General features: G+C 42.3%; 1 protein-coding gene across 6 annotated transcripts in view; it reads left to right on the forward strand.

Annotated features, from left to right (window-relative positions):
• The window catches only part of rerea (arginine-glutamic acid dipeptide (RE) repeats a), a 137,170-nt gene extending 117,083 nt beyond the window's left edge, over positions 1-20,087 (forward strand). For 4 of the 6 annotated variants that reach the window (XM_043224413.1, XM_043224412.1, XM_043224411.1 and 1 more), the window contains 12 exons: positions 2,346-2,426; positions 10,622-10,784; positions 11,096-11,188; positions 11,766-11,965; positions 12,070-12,231; positions 12,328-12,441; positions 13,010-14,391; positions 15,143-15,365; positions 15,469-16,189; positions 17,375-17,545; positions 17,622-17,802; positions 17,896-20,087. In XM_043224413.1, coding sequence (XP_043080348.1) covers positions 2,346-2,426; positions 10,622-10,784; positions 11,096-11,188; positions 11,766-11,965; positions 12,070-12,231; positions 12,328-12,441; positions 13,010-14,391; positions 15,143-15,365; positions 15,469-16,189; positions 17,375-17,545; positions 17,622-17,802; positions 17,896-17,929 — 3,525 coding nt within the window. In that variant the 3' untranslated portion in view covers positions 17,930-20,087. The remainder of the gene's footprint in view (positions 1-2,345; positions 2,427-10,621; positions 10,785-11,095; positions 11,189-11,765; positions 11,966-12,069; positions 12,232-12,327; positions 12,442-13,009; positions 14,392-15,142; positions 15,366-15,468; positions 16,190-17,374; positions 17,546-17,621; positions 17,803-17,895) is intronic. The other 2 variants (XM_043224414.1, XM_043224416.1) reach the window with 1 other exon arrangement.
• Positions 20,088-23,401: the final 3,314 nt, after the last annotated feature.

The raw sequence follows: 23,401 nt of genomic DNA on the forward strand, positions 1-23,401 counted from the left end.
CCTAGCAACGGCGGTCCGGAGCAATCGTAGCAGAGGCAGAGCAATTCAGGGAGCAGATTGGTGGATGATTTATTAGTTGCGCTCAGAGTGCAGCGAGCCCAGGCAGCTGAAATGGAGCCTTAAAGTGGAGCCGACACGCAGTGAACGAGACGGCCGCGCACGTAGCTGCCTGCCTGCAGTGCACTGTAAATATTACAGTAGTGGAAACATAATTAAGGTGACATAATCAGGCCGCTAACACGCGCCGCTCTGGCAGGTGTAATTGATTTTTGTCCTGCCGGTCAGGATCCAGGACCTCGGATAATGAAGGCGTGCGAGGATCCCTTTAACGCTTAATGCGTTAAACAAAATGCTCATGTGCACACCTAAGACCCGTGGTCACCAGGCTGGGGATTCATTAACGCACGAAGCCGTTAGATGCTCATCAGAGCGAGATTAAAAGTTGTTCTGGTTAAGTCTCTGTTGTGGCGCCCGTGATCGCAGTGCCAAATGCAAACGCTGAGATTTATTTTTTTCAACACTTAACGTCTTTTCGCCGTCTATCCTTTTTGTTATTTTGCTTGGCTTGACGTTACACCCATTTAAACACTCAGTAAAATAATTTAGGTGCTTGGAGATTCTGACGTGTCGTAACTCATATCTGGTACTTTAGTCATAGGTGCATTTAGATCATCACACACTCGTTTTGCACGTTGCACCACCTACTGGTTAATCATCCGCCTCTTTACCACAACAGATGAAACGTGCGATCTCTGGTGGTTTTTCTAACTCTTATGATTAAGTATCTCAAGGTCCCGGTGAGGCTAGATGTAGTTTTTAAGCTTGTAGTTTTAATTTGCAGGATTATCCTCAAACATCTCATTTATCTCGTAAAGAGAAACAAGTAATACTCACTCCCTTCCTCACCGAAGATTGTTCTTTTAAACACCATGTGTAAACAGTTCCCGGTTACATAACCAGTGTGCATTAGAGAAGAAGTTTGCCAAGAGCGGTGGAGGAACTCCATGACTGGTTTTGGAGTCCACTTTTAACCACGTTTAAAACCTCTACAAAGATCGCCCTGGCTTTTTCTCGCTGGTTAGTGCTCGGTGAAACTGTACGGTTTCCTTGTAAAAAAAAAAAAAAAAAAAAAAAAAAACTTCGAGGGGGATGGAGTTTGAGTAACGAGAAGAGCAGATGTAGAGTTGATGTGTACACTCGCGCACACGTTTAAAGAGAGACCTCAGAACATGCATGTGTGACACAGCTCCAGCAATTCACCATGCATTGCACGAATCCGCTCCAGGTTTTCCGACCAGCCGCAGACCAGAGGCTCTCTAGCAGAAAGATCACATGTAAAGCCTTCCCCTTTGTAGTGGAGGAGCAGAGAGTGACAAGCTATCTCTTGCTCGTAAAAAAACCGACGTACCTTCGGAGACTTTGTGGATTTGCACCTCAATTTTGTTAGTGCCTGCGAGTGGATGTGGAGATCTGGGTCGTGTGCTGGGTGGACTTTTCACGGGCTTTCCGAACAGTTTGTTTGTTGAGGACCGTTGACTGAGATTACTGTGGAGCGGGGCTCGCCGCTGGAACAAGAAAGTAAATCTGCTGGTTGTCTGCTTCGCTGGTTATGAATGTTTCTGCCTCCGCTTTTTATGGCTCACAGTCTGTGGCTCTTAAAGGAATAGAAAAGCATTCAAGCTACTCAGTCTCCTTTTGTATCACAGCAGTCTGTAAACACCATTTTATTTTGGAAGTTCTGGTTTTGTTGTAAAAGTTCTTTTCTTACGTTTTTGTTAAAGTGAGCGTTTTATTTATTAACTGCTTGCTTGCTTGTTCGGAGTCGTTTTTCAACCTGGTTATTTAAACGCTGTTGGCTTAAGTTCAGTTTGTTTGCACTAACTGCAAGCGAATGGGTTTGCAATTCTAGGACTTTGCGCAGGAATCAGGCAGCTGTTTGAAGTGCGAGCATGCAAATTGTGAGATCAGGGAGAAGTGTGTTGTGATTCGTCGTAACTTATTGAAGTTCAGTTGCGGCTTTGAACTTCAGTGTTGTGCGACCCTCATATGCATATCGCCTTGTTGAACTTTCACTAAGATTTCAGACGAGCTGCCATCGTGTTTTTACTCCGCTGTGGTTTAATCTCAGCTTCTATTCCTGCTTTTGTTGTCATTTCCCCTCATTTTTTTTTCTGACTGTAGCTGAGCTGTAGCTAGCACAAGCGGAGATTTTCAGATTAAGATCACAACATTGTTTTCTTCCCCTTTCGCTTCACAATGTAATGCATTTGCAGTGCTTTGTGTCTATTGTTACGAGCGGTTAAAAATCTCATTTTAACTGTTTTTCCTCTTTCTTTTCACAACAGAAACGGTTCATAAAGGGTTTAAGGCAGTACGGGAAAAACTTTTTCAGGATTCGGAAAGAATTGCTCCCTAACAAGGAGACGGTAAGTCATTTGTTTCCTATTAAATACATTTGTCATCATTCTTGGACACTAAAACAAACTCCTTTTCACTGTGGTTTCTCGTTTGTTTTGAAACTGAAGCTACATCTTAGTGGTTTCAAAACGGTTAGGTTAAGGGAAATGATTGAAAGCCATAGCTTACTCATGGACTTGAGTGCATGAATATTAGATTTAACAGTAAGCATGTTAGGTGCTTGAACAGGGGCCCTGAAATGTGTGTTTAGTCAAAACAGAATCATGACTGTTTATATAATATTTGGTTTCAGCTCAGTACAGCCACACAGCAGATTACTGATGGCTTTAAAGAACGAAACTTTTCAATCTTAAAGCACTGTTTTGTTTAAAAAACAGCACAATTTTTTGTTTTAGTATCCAAGTAGTAGTAGAAATTTTTGCAATGCACATCTAATTTTACGTTGTTGTTGTTATTGTTTTTATTTGTAGGGTGTGTTAAAATGGTAAACGCATATTACTTTGCACTTGAATGTTGTTGCTGTTTGGCTAATAGTTTCAGCACTGCATCAGTAAATACAAAAATTGCATGAATAAAACGTGTAATTTTTACTGAACTGTAAAATATTAAATTATTGAACCGTTTATTCAGTTATTGAATTAAATGCATTACTATACGTTATAACGTAACCTACATATATATATATATATATATATATATATATATATATATATATATATATATATATATATATATATATACATACGTATGTTTATATGATTTTTTTAAGTACAATATGATTTGCACACCAGGCGTGTTTTTATCAGTGTTTTATCGGGTCATCTGTTAGCTTTACTTGCCTCAGTGTCATGTCAGATAGACTAAAACACAAGCTATGGCTAATAGGTTGGTTATCAAGTGCATGTTTTATGGGATATTGACTTAGCTCAATGATTAGTCAATGAAGAAAATCCTTGCTAGCAGAGGGAATTTGTGTAAAGACTTGTCACCCTTAAAGCACTACAGTCATTGATAGTTTTGTCATGCTGAACAGCACGTATTCTGTTGGCCATAAAATTCATATTTGAAGTGACCCTTTTAATTATTAGTGTGACCCTGTAGAGGAAATAACAAAGTGAAGTACAGAGCAAGTAATTATTAACTAAGTGTGTGTACACACCCAGATACCTGTTTGACGAGTGCAGCAATGCACTTCTGTGCTGAAATTTGTTACTTGTTGATTTTTGTTTACTTGGAACAAAAAAAGATATGTTGTCGTCATTGTTTTAGTAATGACAGAGTAAGCACAAGTTGCTTATTTTTTATAATAATGATTTTTATTTTCATTTTATTCTCATAAAAAAATTTTGTAGCCCCTAAAACAATTTTTTTTATACCAGTATGTTCTAAAAAATGTTAATTGTATATTGTTTTAATGGCAATCCCCATTCATGTGGATACATTTGTTCCATTTACGTCAGTTCGTACATACATACATAATCAAGCCATCCTCTAAAAACCAGGACAAGAAGAGGGAATGATGGAAAAAGGAGAGATGGAGGCACAGCAGTCTTGCTCAAGGGCAGGGTTGAGGGGTTAGTTCAATATACACTAAGAAAAGCAAGCGTTCTCTAAAAAGCCCCACTTTGCTTAAGATTGAAGTCGCTTTTGTGCTGAAAGCCAGCTCTCTGTGCAAGTGCCAGTCAATACCCCGCGGAAAGCTTGATTTATTTTCTCTACAGTCCTTTTCCCACTCTCCTATTTCCTTTTGCCATATCTCTTTCTTGTGTGACTTTGAACATATTCTGAAACTCTTTCCTTCATTCATCCAACACAAAGTCCTTTCCTGCTCCTTTTTGGTGAAGACTCTTTCCCTTGCATTTCCTCTAGGTAATGCGGTCCGGGATTTGATATGACCGTAGCGTTTTTAAATGCCCAGGGCCGTAGAGGGGGATACAGTGCAGCCTTTCTGCCTCTCCCCATTTTTCCCCTCAGCACTTATTAGCTGGGTTTCTCATAAAGAGCCGGTGCCAAGGCTAAGCACCCACTGCTGTGCAAACACACCAGGCCTGACTAGCTCTCTGGAATGCTTTATATGAAGTCAAATAAAAGAGGAAGCTGGGGAAGTGGGTGTGTCGTCTTACTGTCTCTGCTCTCTTCGCTGCCACCATTTCCTCCACTTGAAAGACAACGTCATGGAATAATTTGTGTACTGGTGCAAGAAATGTTCCCAAACAAACCCGGCATGATGTGTCTACAGATCGCAGATAACACAGCTTTGCAGTTCTGTTCATGTGCTTTTCCAGAAAGATTTTTTTTCTACTCATAAAATGATTCTCTTTATTGATTTAGACCCATGTGTAAACTGCACATGGTCTGTAATTTCTTCATTTTTTGTTTGTGTGTGTGTGAGATTATTTTGATGCATATAAATGGTCTTTTAAAAAAAAGAATAATAATTTAACAGCTTATTTTTGTGATTTTCGTTTTCTTTTTCTTTTCTTTTTTTAATCTAAAAGCTATTTTGGTATGGTTACAGCACGATCAGTATTTCTTTAAACTCTTGGAAATCTGCCTCCGCCTTTTAATGCCAGGTACACCCTTGTTTCAGCGGGGTGCAGACTAACTGGTAACGCTCCAAAGCTTAAGTTGCACCTGCAGGAAGAAAGAATATTAAGTTGTAAAATAGAGAGGAGTGTGTGATGAGATGTATGGGGGACATTTTCCGTCACGTTGGAAAAGCAGCCATATCGTAAAGCTTCCGTGGCGTAATCCAGCTTCACTGCTGGCGTTTCAGGGAGGTAAAGCTGCAGAGGATCCAATTGGGGAAGGAGGCAGCCCTGGCCCTCGGGTCCTGTAATTTTCAAGCTAAGATGGCCAAGATGATAGAACTGTTCTGTGCACAACCTTGTAGCAGATGTTTGCCCTGGTGCGATCTGTATAAATGTCAAATTGAATTCATTGCAAAGATGTTAGCCCCGTAGCCAGTGCCCTAGAGAGACGCTTGTGTGATTAGAGGTATTCGGGTTTGGGCACTAATTAAAATGGCTAAAACTGGCGGCCTGCTCGATCGCCAGCAGCTGTCCAGGCTTGATAAAATTGTCTGCTTGTTTTGGTAAATGTTGTTTATGGAAATGTTGTTTATCTCTGTGTTCTTAGCCTTTTTGTATGGTTTAGACTCTCTTGATAGGCTATCCAAATAATTCGATTTTTTTTCTGTTTAGTGTGTATGAAGTATGGGCATGGATATTCTGTGTATTGTTTGCTCTCTGCCTTTCTGAACAAAGCTGTGGCTATACAACTTGATCTTTTGGATTAAAGAGATCGACCCCCATCAAAAAGTCTTGCTGTGGCGTACTTTTGCCTCCATTGGCTAAAAGCGCTTACAGCAGGGAAACACAACTGCTGATTCCTCTGCTTGTGCCTCGTTGACCTGTGAGTGTACACGGCTTATTCTTTCTTTTCCAACAGAAAAACGGCAGCGCAGCAGGGATCTGCTGTCTATTTAACATCCCTTTACACCCCGCTCTATCAGCCAAGGCCATTGTAGCACACTTTTTTTTGTCTCGCATTTGCCTGATTTAACCACAAGGTTGGGCAATCTTGTTTGAATGGAGCCTGTTTTTGCAGTGCTCTACATTGCTTTGTTGACTTTGGAGCAAGGTTACAGTAATATACATCTCCTCTCAATGCAATTTTTCAGGGCTCGTCTCAGGCGGTATAACGGCGGCATTTATTTTGACTGACAGTTGACTGCAAAAATTGGTGGCAAGGGCTATCAATGAAATCTTAGTAGGAATTCTACAAATGATTGGTGTGTGTGCATATAGACAGAAAAAGAGAAAATATACATATTACATACTTTTTTGGATGTGATTAATCATCCAAAATACAGCACTAATTTATATATAAATTGCATATATATTTATATTGAGGTAAAATGAAAAAACAAAAACGAAAAAGGCCTCAGATTATTTTCGTGCTATATGTTATAGTGATCATTTAGTGCAATTTTGAAAATTTGATTTATTAATGTATTTTTTTTATTTGAAAAGTAATTATTAATACATATATACTGTGTGTGTGTGTGAGGCTTGAATTTGTTGTTACCTCTGCATGTCCCTCCACCCACATGTACACGGGCACAATCGGCCCCATGCAAGAACCCGTAAAGCACACGGGCCAACTCAACTAATTAATGTTTACAGCTGCACATTGCCTGTCTGTACCTAGTGACCAAATGTTCTCGTATCAAAAACATTGTTTAACCAAGCAAATGCTCTTGAGGTTCTCTTCAGGCTGGCTTGATTGTCTGTTGCTATCTTCCATTTTCTTTTCCCCCTCTTGCTGCCCTCCCTTGCATTCTCTGCTGCTCTCCTTCCCCTGTATTTGCCAGCTACAGCCTTAACCGTTTGGCTCGCTGTCAAAGCAGGGGCCTTTTGTGGCTTCGTCACAAATCTGCCAGGAAAAACAGAAACCATCTGTTCAAGTCCAGGCCTGAGTGCGGATGAGTGTATAAATACAGGAGTTTAGGCCTTGCTCCCATCCTACACACAGACGCGCATATGACCAGAAGGTCCAGCTACGGTTTCTCCCCAACGGTCTGCCGCAATGAAAGGAAGCGTAATCTGTTGGAAATTACAGTTTGTGCACGCACGCTCACACATCGTCGGTTTTCTCAAGGCAAAATCAGAGTGGAAAAGCGTTTCTCTGTGCCGTGATAGGAGGTAAGCCCCTTCCTTGTCAGATAATCCACCCTCCAGAAATATTCTGCAGATGGAAGCATTCTGAAATGTCTCATAATTCCAAGCTTACGTTGTCAGTATCTCCCGCTCCCTGGCACACACTCTTCTCTTCTGCTTAGAGATTCAGGGCTAATGGAGGAAATTCCACATACACGAGTAGCTTTACGCATTTATCCTGGCTCCAGGGGGACAAGCTATTCGGGAAAATGTATTTTAGGCCGAGTATTTTCATGTCGTACAAAATTCCAGTTCTATTTCAACCACAAATGATTTTAAAAATGCTACAGATTTATATAGAGAGTGTGAAGATCATTCTCGTTTATTCACCATGTCATTCGTCATGTACCGTTTTCTCAAAAGAATGAAAGTCAATTGGGGTCCAAACAATGTGCACATTGACTTTTATCTTAAATAAAATACACTGCCTTTTGTGTAGTATGACATTAAATCACACTGGGTTAAAATTTTTTGGTGGACTATCTTTAATCTTTTACACACTAGTGTATGCAGTAAATAAAAGCTTATATTTGACATTTGATGCTCACTACAGATTGTTGAGAAAAATCTGTTTTGTTTCCAACAAACCTTTCTTGACACACAAAGACCTGGCTTTGTTATTCAAGCTGTCAGTCTTAGCACTTGACACTAACTCGCTATGTGCATCCAGCTTCACAGGCCTCCACTGCAAACAGAATCTCACAGGAGACATTTCCTCCCCCAGATGTCATCTTTTATTTTGCTTCACAGTAGGACATCTCCTTATATAAAAGACTAATAGCTGCTTCTTCGCCCATCCTACGTTTCTGTGCGACACCTTGTGAAATTTTTTTTTCTCATCTGTGCGACGAAAAAAACAGCACCGTCTTGCCAGAAAGAATGGGCAGCTCTGAAACGAGTGAGGGATGAGAGAAAAACCCGAAGCCGTGACTTGGCACAGCCCCTCCACGCTTCCAATCAAATCATATTTCCTCTTCCATCTTCCTCTCTTCCAGCTTGAAAGGGGATTTTTCTATAGCTCTCCATCGTACAGTTATCGCCCAAGGAAATTTGTCATCATCACAGATGATCCTCTCAAAACATTTCATCACTCTTTTCATCCTCATTTTGCCACTCCTCTACATATTGCTTCAGTAGATTGCATTAAACATCACTGCGTTATCTTCGCCTGTGGATGTCTGCTCTTCTCCAACCTTGACACCTGTCTTGATAGCCTGTGGACTAAATTACTTTTGAATGACCACAGTGATTCCTTTCACAGCGTTATTACGCCAAACCCCAGCAAATTTTTCGTCTGCCTTCCTCTAGGATGTTTAAGAGCTATGAAGTGCTCCGGCGAAATGGTTGAGGGCTAAAATGACCTTTTCTTTTTATCTTCTGTAGCATTAAGTTGAGGTTTCATGCTTCAAAGCTCACATCAAATAGAGGGAGGGAAAATAAAAAGCAAGGGGCAATCGTGAGGAAGGGGAGGGGGGTGCTGTGGTGAGCAGTCATTAGGCTGTGAAGAAAGCCAGCCCGCTGTCCTGCTGAACAGTTTTGATCTGCACATTTCAATTAAATTTCACATCAGGAAGCCTGCCATCCTTTGGCCTGCACCTGCGCCCTGACCGACCCCGCCAAAAAGCCTTTTGCTCTCAGACGCGGGCCTGGGCCTTTCGCCATTGCACGTTCCTCTCATCATATCAAATAAATTACCCGGAGAAGCTGAGCTTATTCTTAAGAGAGCTAACAAGGCATTAACTCTCAGGTGTTTTCAATGGTTCCTTTAGTTGAGTGGCTGGGATACTTGAAGCTGACGTCTGTCAGCCTTGCGTTTCTCATTTGGCAAGCATTTGTACCACCCACAAATAATTGTGATAATTGATATTCCTCATACATTGGGCCACTCAGAGATAGGATACTCTGTGTCTGATGCATGTGGAAACATGTTGAGAACATTTATCTACTTCTCAATAAACATCTTTTTGTGAAGCTTTTATTTTTCTTTCAATGGCATATTCTGATCGGGCCTTTATTTTTAAGACCATAAAGTGGATTTAAATTTGAAACACCAAAGCCTTTGCTTTTAGTGTGACTTTCCAAGTGCTTCTTGATGGAAATGATGCTGTACCTTGATTGCTTTTGGAGAAAGGGGCAGGCAAAGCTCTTAAGAAGCTGTAAGTGTGAGACTTATGTTTGTTTGCCCATGTCAGACATTTTAGCTTAGCAGGCCGACCTCAGTTTTATAGCCTTTCCATCAGACTGCTGCAGAATTTTTTATTTTTTTTTGTGGTGATTTTATGTAAATGTAATTCATACACTCAAGTGCAGGCATCCAAAGCGAATCTATATGGTTCAGTAAAATTCACTCAAGCAATAAAATAGCCTATGAATAGTCTGATAGGATTCGAAGTACATGTTTTTCCGCTTGCTGCCAAGAATAGTTTGAAGTGTTTGCCGTAAAGCTGTTAATGTGTTGGGGAGAGCAGCATTTTAATGACCAATTTATGTCAAGAAGAACAGCCGAAGCAAAGAGGGAAAGCAATCAATATGCATTAAGATTCCCAAGCCCCATTCAGCCCGAGTTTAACAGACCCTGTCAAACCTTATGACTGTCCTCTTCACTCATTCCTGCATCATTAAAACATTAAAGTATGTTAAAAGCTCAGCCATTGACACGCCAGCCGTTCCAAAGCAGCGTCTTGAAATGAATATCCAAAATCAGGCAAATGATTCAGTTAGAAAGAAACTGAAAGGTATGAGAGAGAAACAAGAGGAACCACCGCAGGAAAAGTGCTTAATTGCTTCTTCACCAGACAACGGTTTCAGGGCATGCGTATTTTGAGTGTGTCCGGAAAGCGACAGTTAATTTGCGCAGGCTGCCTCAGCAAAGCGTCTTCTGATCCATGATTGCATGTGTTAATGTTTCAGTAGGGTATTGATTTCCTGGCTGGCTTTTGTGCTTGGGATTTATATGCCTTACTCCCTGGCAAGCTCGCCCTCTGAATGTTTGATTAAAGTTCAATTGACTCTTCTAGCGCAGGGGCTTGGAGCCATTTCACTCCCTATTTGTAGCGCCAAAGCTCTCCCTGACATGTTCCTTTGTTTCCATTCAAGCGCCTGCCACCCAGGCAGCCACCAATGTACTGATCCTAATATCCCAGCATTCAGAGAGCTTCGCTGCCTAATCCTGGGACAGACATGGCCATGGCACAACAAGCCGGCCTGCTGGCAAACCCGGCATGGATTCTTTGTCCAGGACTCTGTACTTTCTCCCTTGCTTTCTATCTGTCATCAAAACTAAACTGATGTTTTTCATTGCAGCTGCCTTTATCAGTTTGACATTTGAGGTCTTTTTGTTCCCTTATCAAGTCTAACAGATCAACATTATTTTTGTATAGTAGTTGAAGTGTTTCTTTGTTCAGTTTCATCCACTGTGGCTGTCTGAGCGCTTGTAAAAACAGCTGGCTCATGAGACTGTTTTTGTGTTTTCTGTCTCACAGGGAGAGCTGATCACCTTTTACTATTACTGGAAGAAAACCCCAGAGGCTGCTAGTTGCAGAGCCCACCGCAGGCACCGCAGACAACCCGTCTTCCGCCGGATCAAGACCCGCACCGCCTCCACTCCCGTCAACACTCCCTCCCGCCCACCATCTAGCGAGTTCTGTAAGTGCAATCTGCCTCACTTCCTCCCTTGAGATGGAGAACAGACTCTTGTCACAGCTAAACATGACATCCCTGAAACTCCCAGGACTAATATGGCTTTTCAGAGCACAGATCCCCCTCTGTGATCCTTCAAAGTAAACAGCTGAAATCTCATATCCGATAAGAGTCCTAACAGGGAGGGATCGCTCTTATGTGTACTGTACTTGTCTCTTCAAAGAGCCACTGATAATGTGTTAAGTGTAGCAGGGCTGTCTTAAAGAGACTGTAGTTGTGAAATGACATTCATTAACCAGCATGTTTATCTTTTCCAGTGGACTTGAGTTCAGCCAGCGAAGATGACTTTGACAGTGAAGACAGCGAGCAGGAACTGAAGGGCTACGCCTGTCGTCACTGTTTCACTACAAGTGAGTGCTTAATTGATGATCTTGTTAAACTATCAAATTATGTTAGTATTTAGACGCAGAGTACAGCTGTGATGCTGCTTTTATGCAGCAGGTCATTGAGTATATTGAGTGAGAGAAATGGCAAAAAATGCGTTTTGTCTGTGCTTCGGTTCTTTAGGGGTGAAATGATACCCTAATGTAGTGATAGTATGAGACAGGTGAAGACTTTATACGAGTTCTCCCTTCAGAAGTCTTTAATAATCCCCTCTGCAGGCCTGTAATTAGTCTCAGTTTGAGAGCGCTCTGATGCACGGCCCCATCCCTCATCTGGCAGATGGACATCAGAGCGTGTCATTTCTAATTTAATCCAATCTGACACTTACTCATCCGTTTTTTGCCTCATTAAATCCTCTGACCTGTTGGATGCAGTTGGCATTCCTATCACTCCCACTTCTGATACGAAAACATCCTCAGCGTGGATGAGTAAAAGCCTTTGACCTTAGCATGTCCATGAGGTGTTTGGCCAAGCCTGGAGCACTTCCTGTTAGTGTAATGTTTAATAAGCAGAGCTCAGCTGAACTCGAATTTGTGTTTACAGCCTCCAAGGACTGGCACCACGGGGGTCGCGAGAACATCCTGCTGTGTACCGACTGCCGGATCCATTTTAAGAAGTACGGCGAACTACCCCCCATTGAGAAGCCTGTAGACCCGCCACCGTTTATGTTCAAACCTGTCAAAGAGGAAGACGATGGACTCAGCGGGAAGCATAGCATGAGGACTCGACGGAATCGCGGCTCAGTAAGACACCAAACTTTATTCCCTTTAAGTGGCATTTTTACTGCATTTAACGTGTTTCAGCATTGTTTGCAGTGTTATATCAGATATTTTGTTATTCGGTTCAGATGTCAACGTTACGAAGTGGCCGCAAAAAGCAAACAGCCAGCCCAGATGGCAGAGCCTCACCGACCAATGAGGATCTGCGTTCCAGCGGGCGAACCTCACCCAGTGCAGCCAGCACCTCCAGCACTGACAGCAAGACTGACTCGATGAAGAAACCCAGCAAGGTACGACCTACATGACCAGACTACAGCAATCAAATTCACACTGAGCATCACAGGACCTTTTTTCAAAGCAAACATGTTTTCATTTTATCAAAACAGAAGACAAAGGAAGAGGCGCCATCGCCTATGAAGAGTGCCAAACGTCAGAGAGAGAAAGGTGCCTCGGATACGGAGGAGTCCGAGAGGGCAAGCGCCAAGAAGTCTAAAACGCAGGTAAACCATCAGCCTATTATTATAAAATATTTTGTGTACGAGCAAGTGTAGCTCGAGAAAGAAACAAAGAACAGATATTTCCTTTCTTCGTTTTGTTGTTGTTTTTTAAAACTTTCAAAATTTGTGCTGCTGCATTAAAGATGGTTGTTTGTTGAGTACTTCTAAAGATGTCAGTGGTAATGTACCTAAATTATTTTTATGATGATGTGGTATTTGTTTGGGAGAAAAATTATCAACTAGAGGTTTTCTTGGAAGAACAGCTCTCCATTAATCCAAAAGACATGAATAAACTTAGACTAAAGTTCACTGAAGGGTTCATGGCAGTTCTCTTTGACCCAGAGTCCAATTAAGATGCTAGATTTTGCAGTTGTATTTATTTTGGCCATTACCTATGGTAGCAATGGAGTGATTTCATATCCTTTCAAATGTCAGGAGTTCATATTACAAATCAAACACTGTGATATGCAAAGATTATTTGTTCTTGATCGTGACTACACCCATTATTCGGTCATTGGTCATTCTATGGCCAAGTTTATTGACCCTTTCTTCTCCTTTCCATTTTCCGCAGGAACGGCCAGACTCACCCTCAGAGTGTGAGGGAGAGGGCGAGGGGGAGAGCTCGGACGGTCGCAGCGTAAATGACGAGGGTAGCAGCGATCCTAAGGATATTGACCAGGACAACCGCAGCTCCTCTCCCAGCATCCCCAGCCCTCGTGACAACGAGAGTGACTCAGACTCCTCTGCGCAGCAACAGATCCTCCAGGGCCAGCACCCTCCGGTCATCCAGTGCCAGACCGGAGCTTTACCCCCGGTCCCTCCTTCTGCAGCCGCAGCTTCCACGCCACCCGCCTCAGGCGTGCCTTCGCTGTCGTCTCAGCCGTCCCCATCCATTCCCCCTACCTCCATGCCTCCTCAGCAGATACCTCCAGCAGGTCCGCTCACTCTCATCCAGTCAGGAGCACAGAGGCTGCCCTCGCCTCATTCCCCACTGCAGGGCCTGCCTCAGCCACCTCCACCCTCTCAAACCGGCCCTCAGTCCCTGCAGCCTCCACTACACGGCCCCATGCCGCCCATGGGCCACCCTCTGCAGGCAGGGCCATCACACATGCCTCACCCTCACGCTTTACCCGCTCAGTCCTTCCCAATGGGTCAGTCTCAGGTCCCCCCTTCAGCTCTCTCGGGTCAGACCCAAGCCACCTCCCTGTCTCAACAACAGCGACCTCACACCCCTCCATCCCAGTCCCAGTCCTCCTCACAGAGCAGCAGCCAGCCTCCCAGAGAGCAGCCTCTCCCGCCCGCACCGTTGCCTATGCCCCACATCAAACCTCCACCAACTACCCCTATCCCACAGATGCCAAACCCTCAATCACACAAACATCCCAGCCACCCCCCATTCCCACAGATGCCTTCCAACCTGCCCCCTCCGCCTGCCTTGAAGCCCCTCAGTTCTCTATCCACACATCACCCTCCCTCCGCCCATCCACCACCCCTTCAGCTCATGTCTCAAAGCCAGCAGCTTCAACCTCCACCCGTGCAACCACCAGTGCTCACCCAGTCCCAGAATCTTCCGGCAACAGGAAGTCAAGCTCCCCCTCCAGCTCCTCCGCTCCCTTCCTCTACCTCCTCCTCGCACTCGGCGCCTTCTCAGCCCCCGTTCCCGCCTCATTCCTTCATGCCAGGCAGCTCCCCCGTCCTGTCACCCTCCGCCGTGCCCTCCTCTGTGGCCAGCTCGATGTCTGCGCTGCAACAACCACCCTCCTCCATATCCATGCCCCTGCCTGCATCAGTCACTGCACCCTGTCCAGGACCCTCCACTGTGCCACCTGTACAAATTAAAGAAGAGCCTCTGGATGAGGCGGAGGAGCCAGAGAGTCCTCCACCACCCCAGAGGAGTCCTTCGCCTCCACCCACCATCGTCAACACTCCCAGTCACGCCAGCCAGTCAGCACGGTAACCATTAATTGTATTTTTTTAAACACAATGTTTTTATAATCCAAAATAATAAAAAAAACATAAACAGATAATACTGTTATTAGTAGTAGTAGTATTTTATATATATATATATATATATATATATATATATATATATATATATATATATATACAGAGAGTCATTTGCATTTTTATTAGAAATAAAATACAGTATTTATTAAAATTGTGTATTATTAACTATACACATCAGGTTCTGTATGCAAAATGTACTTGTTGTTGTAGTAAAGTTGTACTAAATAGCACTATTAATGTAGTGTGCTAATTAAACCAGCTTTAGCTCCTCTGCAGTCATCAAGCGTGGACAATACACAGATTAATGACTGCATCATAGCAGTGAAAGCCTCCATCAGAACATGAGCATGTCTTTGTAGAGTGGCTGTGGCCTTGTCTCACACTCACTTGCAGTGAATAGCAATAAGCTCACTAATGCACAGAGAGCAGCTCATTATGGCACCGACGATTAAAAAGACTGATTGAGTGGCTCTAGTATAGTAAAAAGGGAGGACATGTCAGAGGTTATTTATTTGTCATTAAGTAATTGCTTTGCTTTTTGAAAGGCTGCAAATTCAGCTTGTAAAAAGATTTCTGCACTTCCATTGCTTAAGTCAAATAAGAAGTAAGGTTTCACACTGCAAACTGACTCTGAAAGCATTCATTCTCAATGATTATCAATTCTGATGTCTTTCCTGGACATCTTTAATGTTTACAGGTTCTACAAGCATCTGGACAGAGGTTACAACACATGTGCCAGAACAGACTTCTACTTCACACCATTGGCCTCATCAAAACTGGCAAAGAAACGGGAAGAAGCGCTGGAAAAAGCCAAGAGGGAAGCAGAGCAGAAGGCACGAGAAGAGAAAGAAAAGGAGAGGGAACGAGAAAAAGAAAGGGAGCGGGAACGGGAGAGAGAGAAGGAGGCTGAGAGAGCTGCTGTAAGTGTTGCATAAAAGATGAAGCAGAACTTTATTTAATGGTTTCAGCTAAAATTGTTCAGTATCAATTACTTGATCCTAAATATCCTCTCTGTCTTTACAGAAAGCTTCCAGTTCTTCTCATGAGGGTCGCATGGGTGAACCCCCGATGGCAGGATCGGCTCATATGCGGACATCTTTTGATCCACCACCCACCACCATCGCCACTGTGCCCCCTTACATCGGCCCTGACACGCCCGCCCTGCGGCAGCTCAGCGAATACGCTCGTCCCCACGTCATGTCCCCCACCAACCGCAATCATCCCTTTTTCGTCTCACTCAACCCCACAGACCCTCTCCTGGCCTATCACATGCCCGGCCTGTACAATGCAGACCCCAGCATGCGTGAGCGTGAGCTACGAGAGCGAGAGATGCGGGAAAGGGAGATCCGCGAGAGGGAGATGAGAATGGAGAGGATGAAGCCGGGCTTTGAGGTCAAACCTCCAGAATTGGACGGCCTGCATCCTTCCGCCAACCCCATGGAGCACTTTGCCCGACACGGGCCCATTGGTCTCCCGCACATGGCTGGCCCACATCCATTCGCCTCCTTCCACCCGGGCCTGAATCCACTGGAGCGGGAACGGCTGGCACTAGCTGGGCCGCAGCTACGGCCCGAGATGACGTATCCAGAGCGCTTGGCCGAGAGGCTACATGTCGAGAGGATGGCCTCTGTGGCTAACGACCCCATCGCACGGCTCCAGATGTTCAACGTGACGCCACACCACCATCAGCACTCGCACATCCATTCACACCTACACCTGCACCAACAGGACCCGCTGCACCAAGGTGAGGGACCTTTCTCTCTAGAGTTGTTTGCTGGATTGTTGTATTAGGCCCACATGGAATCTTTGCATATCTCCTTGCGTTTATGAGAGATATTGGCTAATTTGATTTGCGTTCAGCTGCAAAAAAAAAAAAAAGAGCAATACTCTCAGCTATGAGAACGTACTTGTTTGAATCCATTCCACAAAATTAGTGTTCATGTAAAATAGTCCAAAAAATTACTACAGATTTCATCTGGGCCACTGAAGACTGTTTTAAGACTGAGTTAATGGCTTAAAGGGGATGTTCACTCAAAATTGAAAATTCTGTGATTTAAATACTCACCCTTGTGTTGTTCCAAACCTGTATTCATTCTCTTGGGTAAACAAATTGAGAAATTGTTTGATAAAATCCCTGGGCTCTCTGACCTAGTAACTTTACTGTCTATAGAGTGTCAGAGCTATTTGATTCAATCAAAAATTAATCATACCATTTTTACATTTTGGTTGAACAATCCCTTTAATATATTATGTGTATGTATGTATATATATATATATATATGTATATGTATGTATGTGTGTGTTTGTTTATATATACACATATACACACACACACACAATGGGGATGCACTGATATAAAGGTTCTCTGATGTTATGAACAGTAAATGGCCAGTAAATGTTCAAATTCTGTTTCTCTTGAAGTATGACATTTGCTAAAAATTAAATTTAACAATGTTATTAATACATGGTTGATTAAAAACATTTTCTTTCCAACATTTTTACATTTGCAGTTCTTATTTTGCTGGTAACTGATAAATGTATGATAGTAATTTTTTTTTGTCAAATATAAATATGTAGGCATAACATTACAATAATGTACAATATGAAAGTTAGATATTCATGTTGAATTTGGCTGCAGCAATTTTAAACGATTAAGTGGTAGATGAATGTAAAAATGAGGAATTTAACATGTAGTTTAAATTTGTAATATTTGCCTGTAATTTTTATTTTTTAATCTCCAGTATCAAATTACCAAAACGGTTCTGATATGTCATGCATCCCCGCTATTAAATGTTGTTGTTGTTGTTGTTGTTGTTGTTGTTGCATGCTTGTAAGCACGATGTTCATTTTGAATGTCAGAGCTGTTAAATATCTGTTACTGTATAATATTGACTCTGTACCATTACAAAAATCTGCTGACACGGAGAAGGTGGTGGTGAATGTCTTGTGTGTCCCCCAGGTTCTGGGGCACACCCGCTCGTAGACCCGCTGGCCACCGGACCGCACCTCGCCCGGTTCCCCTACCCGCCCGGAGCCATCCCCAACCCCCTGCTCGGACAACCCCCGCACGAACACGAGATGCTCCGACACCCTGTGTTCGGTAAGACACGTTCACGAGCAGATTCTCTGACGCTTCTCCGGGCATGGACTAATCAGTCTTCCTGTGTCATCCATAGGCGCTCCATATCCCAGAGATCTCCCAGCAGGGCTCCCACCACCCATGTCGGCGGCACACCAGCTGCAGGCCATGCATGCACAGTCTGCAGAGCTACAGAGACTGGCCATGGAGCAGCAGTGGCTACACGGCCATCACCACATGCACGGCGGCCCTCTGCCAGGACAGGAGGACTATTACAGGTCAGTCCCGCAACCAAACGTTTGCTAGAGCGTACATGCGCTTCAAACATCTGTCATAATACCGCACGTCTCTCTTCTCTCACTTTTCTCCAGCCGGTTGAAGAAAGAAAGCGACAAGCAGCTGTGATCAACCGCGGACTCCCAGAGGAGCAGCAGGACACAGGAGGTCACAGCAGAACAGTCACACACGGGAACTCGCGTGTCCTAGGAACGTTTTCGGTTCAGCGGAGTGACGAGGATCGTCTGAGGAACCTTCTTTGTGTTGTCAGCTTTCTTCACTATTCCGGACTTTTTTTTAAGACATTGACTTTTTCGGGGGGTTATATATCGTTCAAGTAGTGACAGCGTCCTCAAGACTGATTGTGACTTTCCTGCATGAACATACTCTGAGAAGCTTCCCTGACGTCTTTTGTAGGTGCTAGAGAACCAGATACTTTGTCACTGTGCTAATTGGGGGAAAAACAGAGGAACAGAACAGTCGGGCCATTATATCTGAAAAGTGCTATCTTAAATTCAATGTTTATTTTAATACATTGTAGGAGGTTTTCATAATGTTAAGAAAAGCTGCAGCATGGCGTTTTTTTGAGTCTGTAAATAGTATATAAATATATATATATACATATATAATTATTATTATTATAATTATTATTAGGTGTGGATTCCTAACAGAGTCGTTAGACCTCCGATATAATAATTTTCTGAAGTGTCGTCCCTTGTTTCAGAGGGGAAGGAGATGGCACTGTTCGAGCAGGTAACCATGTCAGATGGTTCTGTCCATGGAAACGGGGTTCGCTGGGTAGAATGGTACCGGATTTTAATCCAAACACCTCTAGAGGTCAAAGCTCAGATTTTTTTTTTTACCTTCGTTCATTTGATTCGTTTCGTATGTATCGACAGTCTGCGACAAACACTCATGACTTCATGACCACATGTTTATTTCTTAGCTGAACTTGAGCAGAGTTAGATGTTCGAAACACTTGAAGAAGGATGTGCGGTGCCTCGTGAGTATTGGGACAAGTAGCCCATTTGGAAAGAATAACTATATTGCACTGATTAACCTCAGTTTTTGTTCTGAAACTATAATTGGCTTTCTCGTGGCTTTTTAAGTGCATTTCGAAAGCCGTTCGCTCCGTTTTCTGTGTACCAAAGTTGAACAGCATTGAGTTTTGCAGCTGGCCGGGTTCCCATCTCGACCAGTTCCTCAGTGCTTAGAGATTTGCGAAACTGACCGGACTGCTTTTTTTTTTTTTTTTTTTTTTTTTTTTTTTTGACAGTACGAGACATCGTGATGCGCGTTATTTTTACTTTTAGATGTACACATTGTCAAAGGGTGCTGGAAAAGATAGCAATCCCCCCCCCACAACCACCACCCCCGGTTTGTCCTCGCACAGTCAGTTTCCCGACCTACTGTACAGATTCATAGAACCATTCTCACTGTGAAGCCTGGGGGGAAGAGGCTGGCTTGGATTGGAGTCTGTGTACCTGTGTGTGCATGTGTTCACAGTAGTGGAGATGATGACCGTGTTTGAGCTGCTCTCTGCATTCCTGACATCGCATTACCTATGATGCATGATGCCTCTTTAGTTGCTCTCCATTATGTCGAGGCCGTTTGATAGCAATCATCGACTGTTACATGCAGTATTTTTTTTTTTTGTTCGTTGTGTTGTTTTTTTTTTTTTGTTTTTCCAGATCCATCAGAAGTAACATTGGGTATTTGAAAAGACACATGCTAAAAAGTCACTTTTATCTCTGGTGAGATCATGTGTGGGCCTTTTTCGAGCGTACGGTTCAAAAAGCTCCTTGTACTGTTTTTAATTCTCCCGGTTTGGTTTTAAAAAAAAGCCATTGTGCATCCTTTGAAGAGTATGCATAGAACGAAGCCTGTTTTTAGCAGTATACGCCCAAAGCCGATCACTTTCTGTAATTGGACTGTCATGTATCTTTTATTCTGTCTCAGATGTATACAGCATTTTATTTTTGTTTTAAGCATTTTCTCCTTTTGTCCCTCTTTTGTGTCTTAAACCTTTGATGTTGAGTGTTGTCAATGGTTTAGCTTCTTGTTTCAAAGCGGCAATAGCAGAATGTACATTCTGACTGCTAAGATTTATATATACTGGTATCTTGAAGCTTATTGTATATATTAGTAGTCGCCATGGGATGACACAGTGTAAACAAAAAGTAGAGATAATTAAGGCAGATTGTGAGTCCTGTGTTCTCCCCATTTGAGTATTTTGTAATTTTTTTGACAAATTTGTGGAATTAAAATAAAACTAAGTTACACCACATGCAAACTTGATTTCTAGTTAATATCACTTTTTGTTATATATGACATGGCAAAAGTAAATGTTCATGCTGACAAAACAAGTACTGGGTTGAAGTGTTTTCTGTCTCCTCCGAGCTAGAGCTGGGTCGGGCGGCAGCTTTATTATATGAGTGAGTAGAAGTGCGTTGCGTTGATCATATCATGCATATTGTGCTGCTCCAAAGTAATGCTGTTGTCCATCATTTTACAAGCGCGATCATTCTGGGAAATGAGCTCATAAAGTGAATTCTGAGAATGGGTCGCTGAGTACCAATAAATGGGAGACCAAAAATGGCTTCTAATCCGCAAGAATTTTCCCGTTTGTCTCCCTGCATTGAAAAACACATCTTAACGTTGTTCGAATGTACTGCATGAGCTAAAACCACACTGGATTTGGATGTTTCAACACGGCTCAGTGGGGATTTTTATCTTGTCCCCTTTCTTCTTGACACTTATAGATGCCCAAACACGCATACAAAAAAGATATATGCTTATTATATATATATATATAATATGCTTATTATTATACTTGTACCTCTGTCGATTAGGAAAAAAAATACATACTGTACGTTTTAAGTGAAATTACTGTTGAGTGACTGTTCGTAACTATAAACTTAACTCACGGCTAATATCGAGTTTAGCCAGTCACTTGCATTTGTCATAAACTAAGTATATTTAATGAACTATTATTATATTTTTTAATATGCCCCTTTTCTACTTTTCCAATGCAGTTATTTCTAGAATGCAGGCAGATGCATGAGAAGTCTTCATTGATTGCACCTTCCACCAGTGAGAGTGAAGGTTTAATTAGCAGAGTAATAGCACAGTTTTGCTTAAAATATTGCAACGCACACAACATTATGGGTGACACATCAGAGTTCAAAAGAGGACAAAGTGTTGGTGCACGTCTCGCTGGGGCATCTGTGACCCAGACAGCAAGTCTTTGTGACGTATCAAGAGCCACGGTATTCAGGGTAATGTCAGCATACCACCAAGAAGGACGAACCACATCCAACAGGAGTAAGGAAGCTGTCTGAAAGGGATGTCTGGGTACTAACCCGGATTGTATCAGGATGATAATGCACCAATACACACAGCAGCTCTCGAGACAGAGTGGTTTGATGAACATGAAAGTGAAGGTGAACGTCTCCCATGGCCTGCTCAGTCATCACATCTAAATATTATTGAGCCGCTTTGGGGTGTTTTGGAGGAGTAACCTGGCACTATTCTGTAAGAAGAATGGCTCAAAATCCCTCTGGCCCCTGTGCAGGACTTGTATCTGTCATTCCCAAGACCAACTGATGCTGTACTGGCTGCAAAAGGAGGCCCTAAACCATACTACTGAATTATTGTGGTCTAAAATCAGGCGATTGAGTTTCATTGTCCAATTAAAATATAAAAAAAATTATTTACAAAACCAATGTAACTAATATGGAAAATTTTGAAGAAATAGAATGATGAATTCATGATTTTATATATATATATATATATACACACACACATACATGCACGCACATACATATGAGCACTGTCAAGTTAATTACATTTATGTAATGATTCTTTATATCCAGAGATATATGTATATACATTGGTGGCCAAAGTTATTTTCAGCAGATAATACATTTTTTAAGTCGGTCATTTCTATCTTTCGCTGTAGTTTGTTAATACGAAATATCAGTTTACGTTTCCAAACATTCATTTTGCCATTACATTTCATTTACATTTACATGTCATTTACATTTTATATATATATATATATATATATATATATATATATATATATATATATATATATATATATATATAATTTATATACATGTAAATATTTCTTAAATATATACATTTGTGTATTTATGTGTACAAAGTACACACATTATATAAAACTTTTTTTGCTTGCACTTTTCGAGGGCACTTATTTTTTCCTAATTATCCCCCCAAAATGTATTCATGAATTTTACAGCAAAACAATTAAGTAAAACTAGGCCGTTTTTGTAGCAATATAGGAAAGAAAACACCTTTGCCTACAATTCAAGGTGCTTTTGCCTGTTACATGTCGCTTGTGATTTGTATTCGCCCAGCGCAGTGAATAAATGCTTACACATCCTCAAAAAGTGAACATAAAGGTCTTGCAGAACAATTTTCAAATCTTGTCAGTGCGTCTGCAATTCGTTCCCGTTTCTGTCTGGGTAGCTTCAGGGAACGAACAATTCGGTGTGAAGAGAAAACTTGGAAGCGCTTCCTCTTCAAAGAGGCCATCTTGAAGGAGAGCGAAACACACAGTAATGATTTCTGTTCTCTCCCCGCGGTCGGCCGGTCCTCTTTACGAGGCCAGTGAGCAGTCAGGGAGTATTATTAGGCAGCTGTTGTTGCTATGTGTGGACGAGAAAGCTGCTCCCTCTGCTTAATGATATCCCGCTCTCACATTCCTGTCATAGCCCGTCTCTATTCCCTCGTGTGCTCTGCGGGACTACGTTCACATTTGGCCGGTCCTGTGCATTCCACACCCGCTCTACGCCGCTCTCTCTTTCTCTTCACCCTCCTCCCTGTGTTTTTCGTCTGATCATCCCTTTTTTTTCCTGTCTGTGATGCTCTCTGTCTCTCAGCTGGATTACATTGTTATCCTCTGAGATATATGAAATCTCCATTTCACACTTATCGTCTGTGGCAGCTGTCCACAGTCTCAAACATTTGCTTTGTGATAGTGTCAGTAATAACTTAAGCCTCTTTGGGCCACCTGCAGGCTCTCCTATGTACATTATGACCCTTGTGATCTTGTGTATTAATAGTAAAATGTTTTTTTCCTGCCGGTTACATAAGGAGCGAAGCACTGCAGTGATGGCAGTATATTTAATTGCATTTAAATTGTTAAATGCATTTTGGATTTAGTTTAGTTTTGCCTATTTGGATTGGATGATTTTTTTCCCCCCAAAACCAGAAGTATTGCTGAGGTTTTAAGGGGTGTTTCTTTTTTAATCATTCCTTCCCAAAGTAAGCTTTTTTTGTCAAACTTTTCAGTAACAGCACTAGCTGGCAGTTTGCTGTCAGATGCAATATAGTTGGTGCTGCTCCATTCTTTAATAAAAGCCTCTTTGCAAAGTCTGTATTACATCATGAGAGGATCACAAAGTAACCTGCAGTGAAATGTACCGCATAAACTCTTCCAATCTGACAGAAATAATGACTTCAGCTGCTCTTTCTATACCCTTTCAAAAAAAATAATGAATTATATTATTTTTTTCCAGAAGGGTATGCAGGTTATAGGGTAGCCATTAACATGGAGTGCTCAAATATGAATGA

This window comes from Puntigrus tetrazona, chromosome 23 (genome assembly GCF_018831695.1).
Source record: "Puntigrus tetrazona isolate hp1 chromosome 23, ASM1883169v1, whole genome shotgun sequence".
Classification (NCBI taxonomy): Eukaryota; Metazoa; Chordata; class Actinopteri; order Cypriniformes; family Cyprinidae; genus Puntigrus; species Puntigrus tetrazona.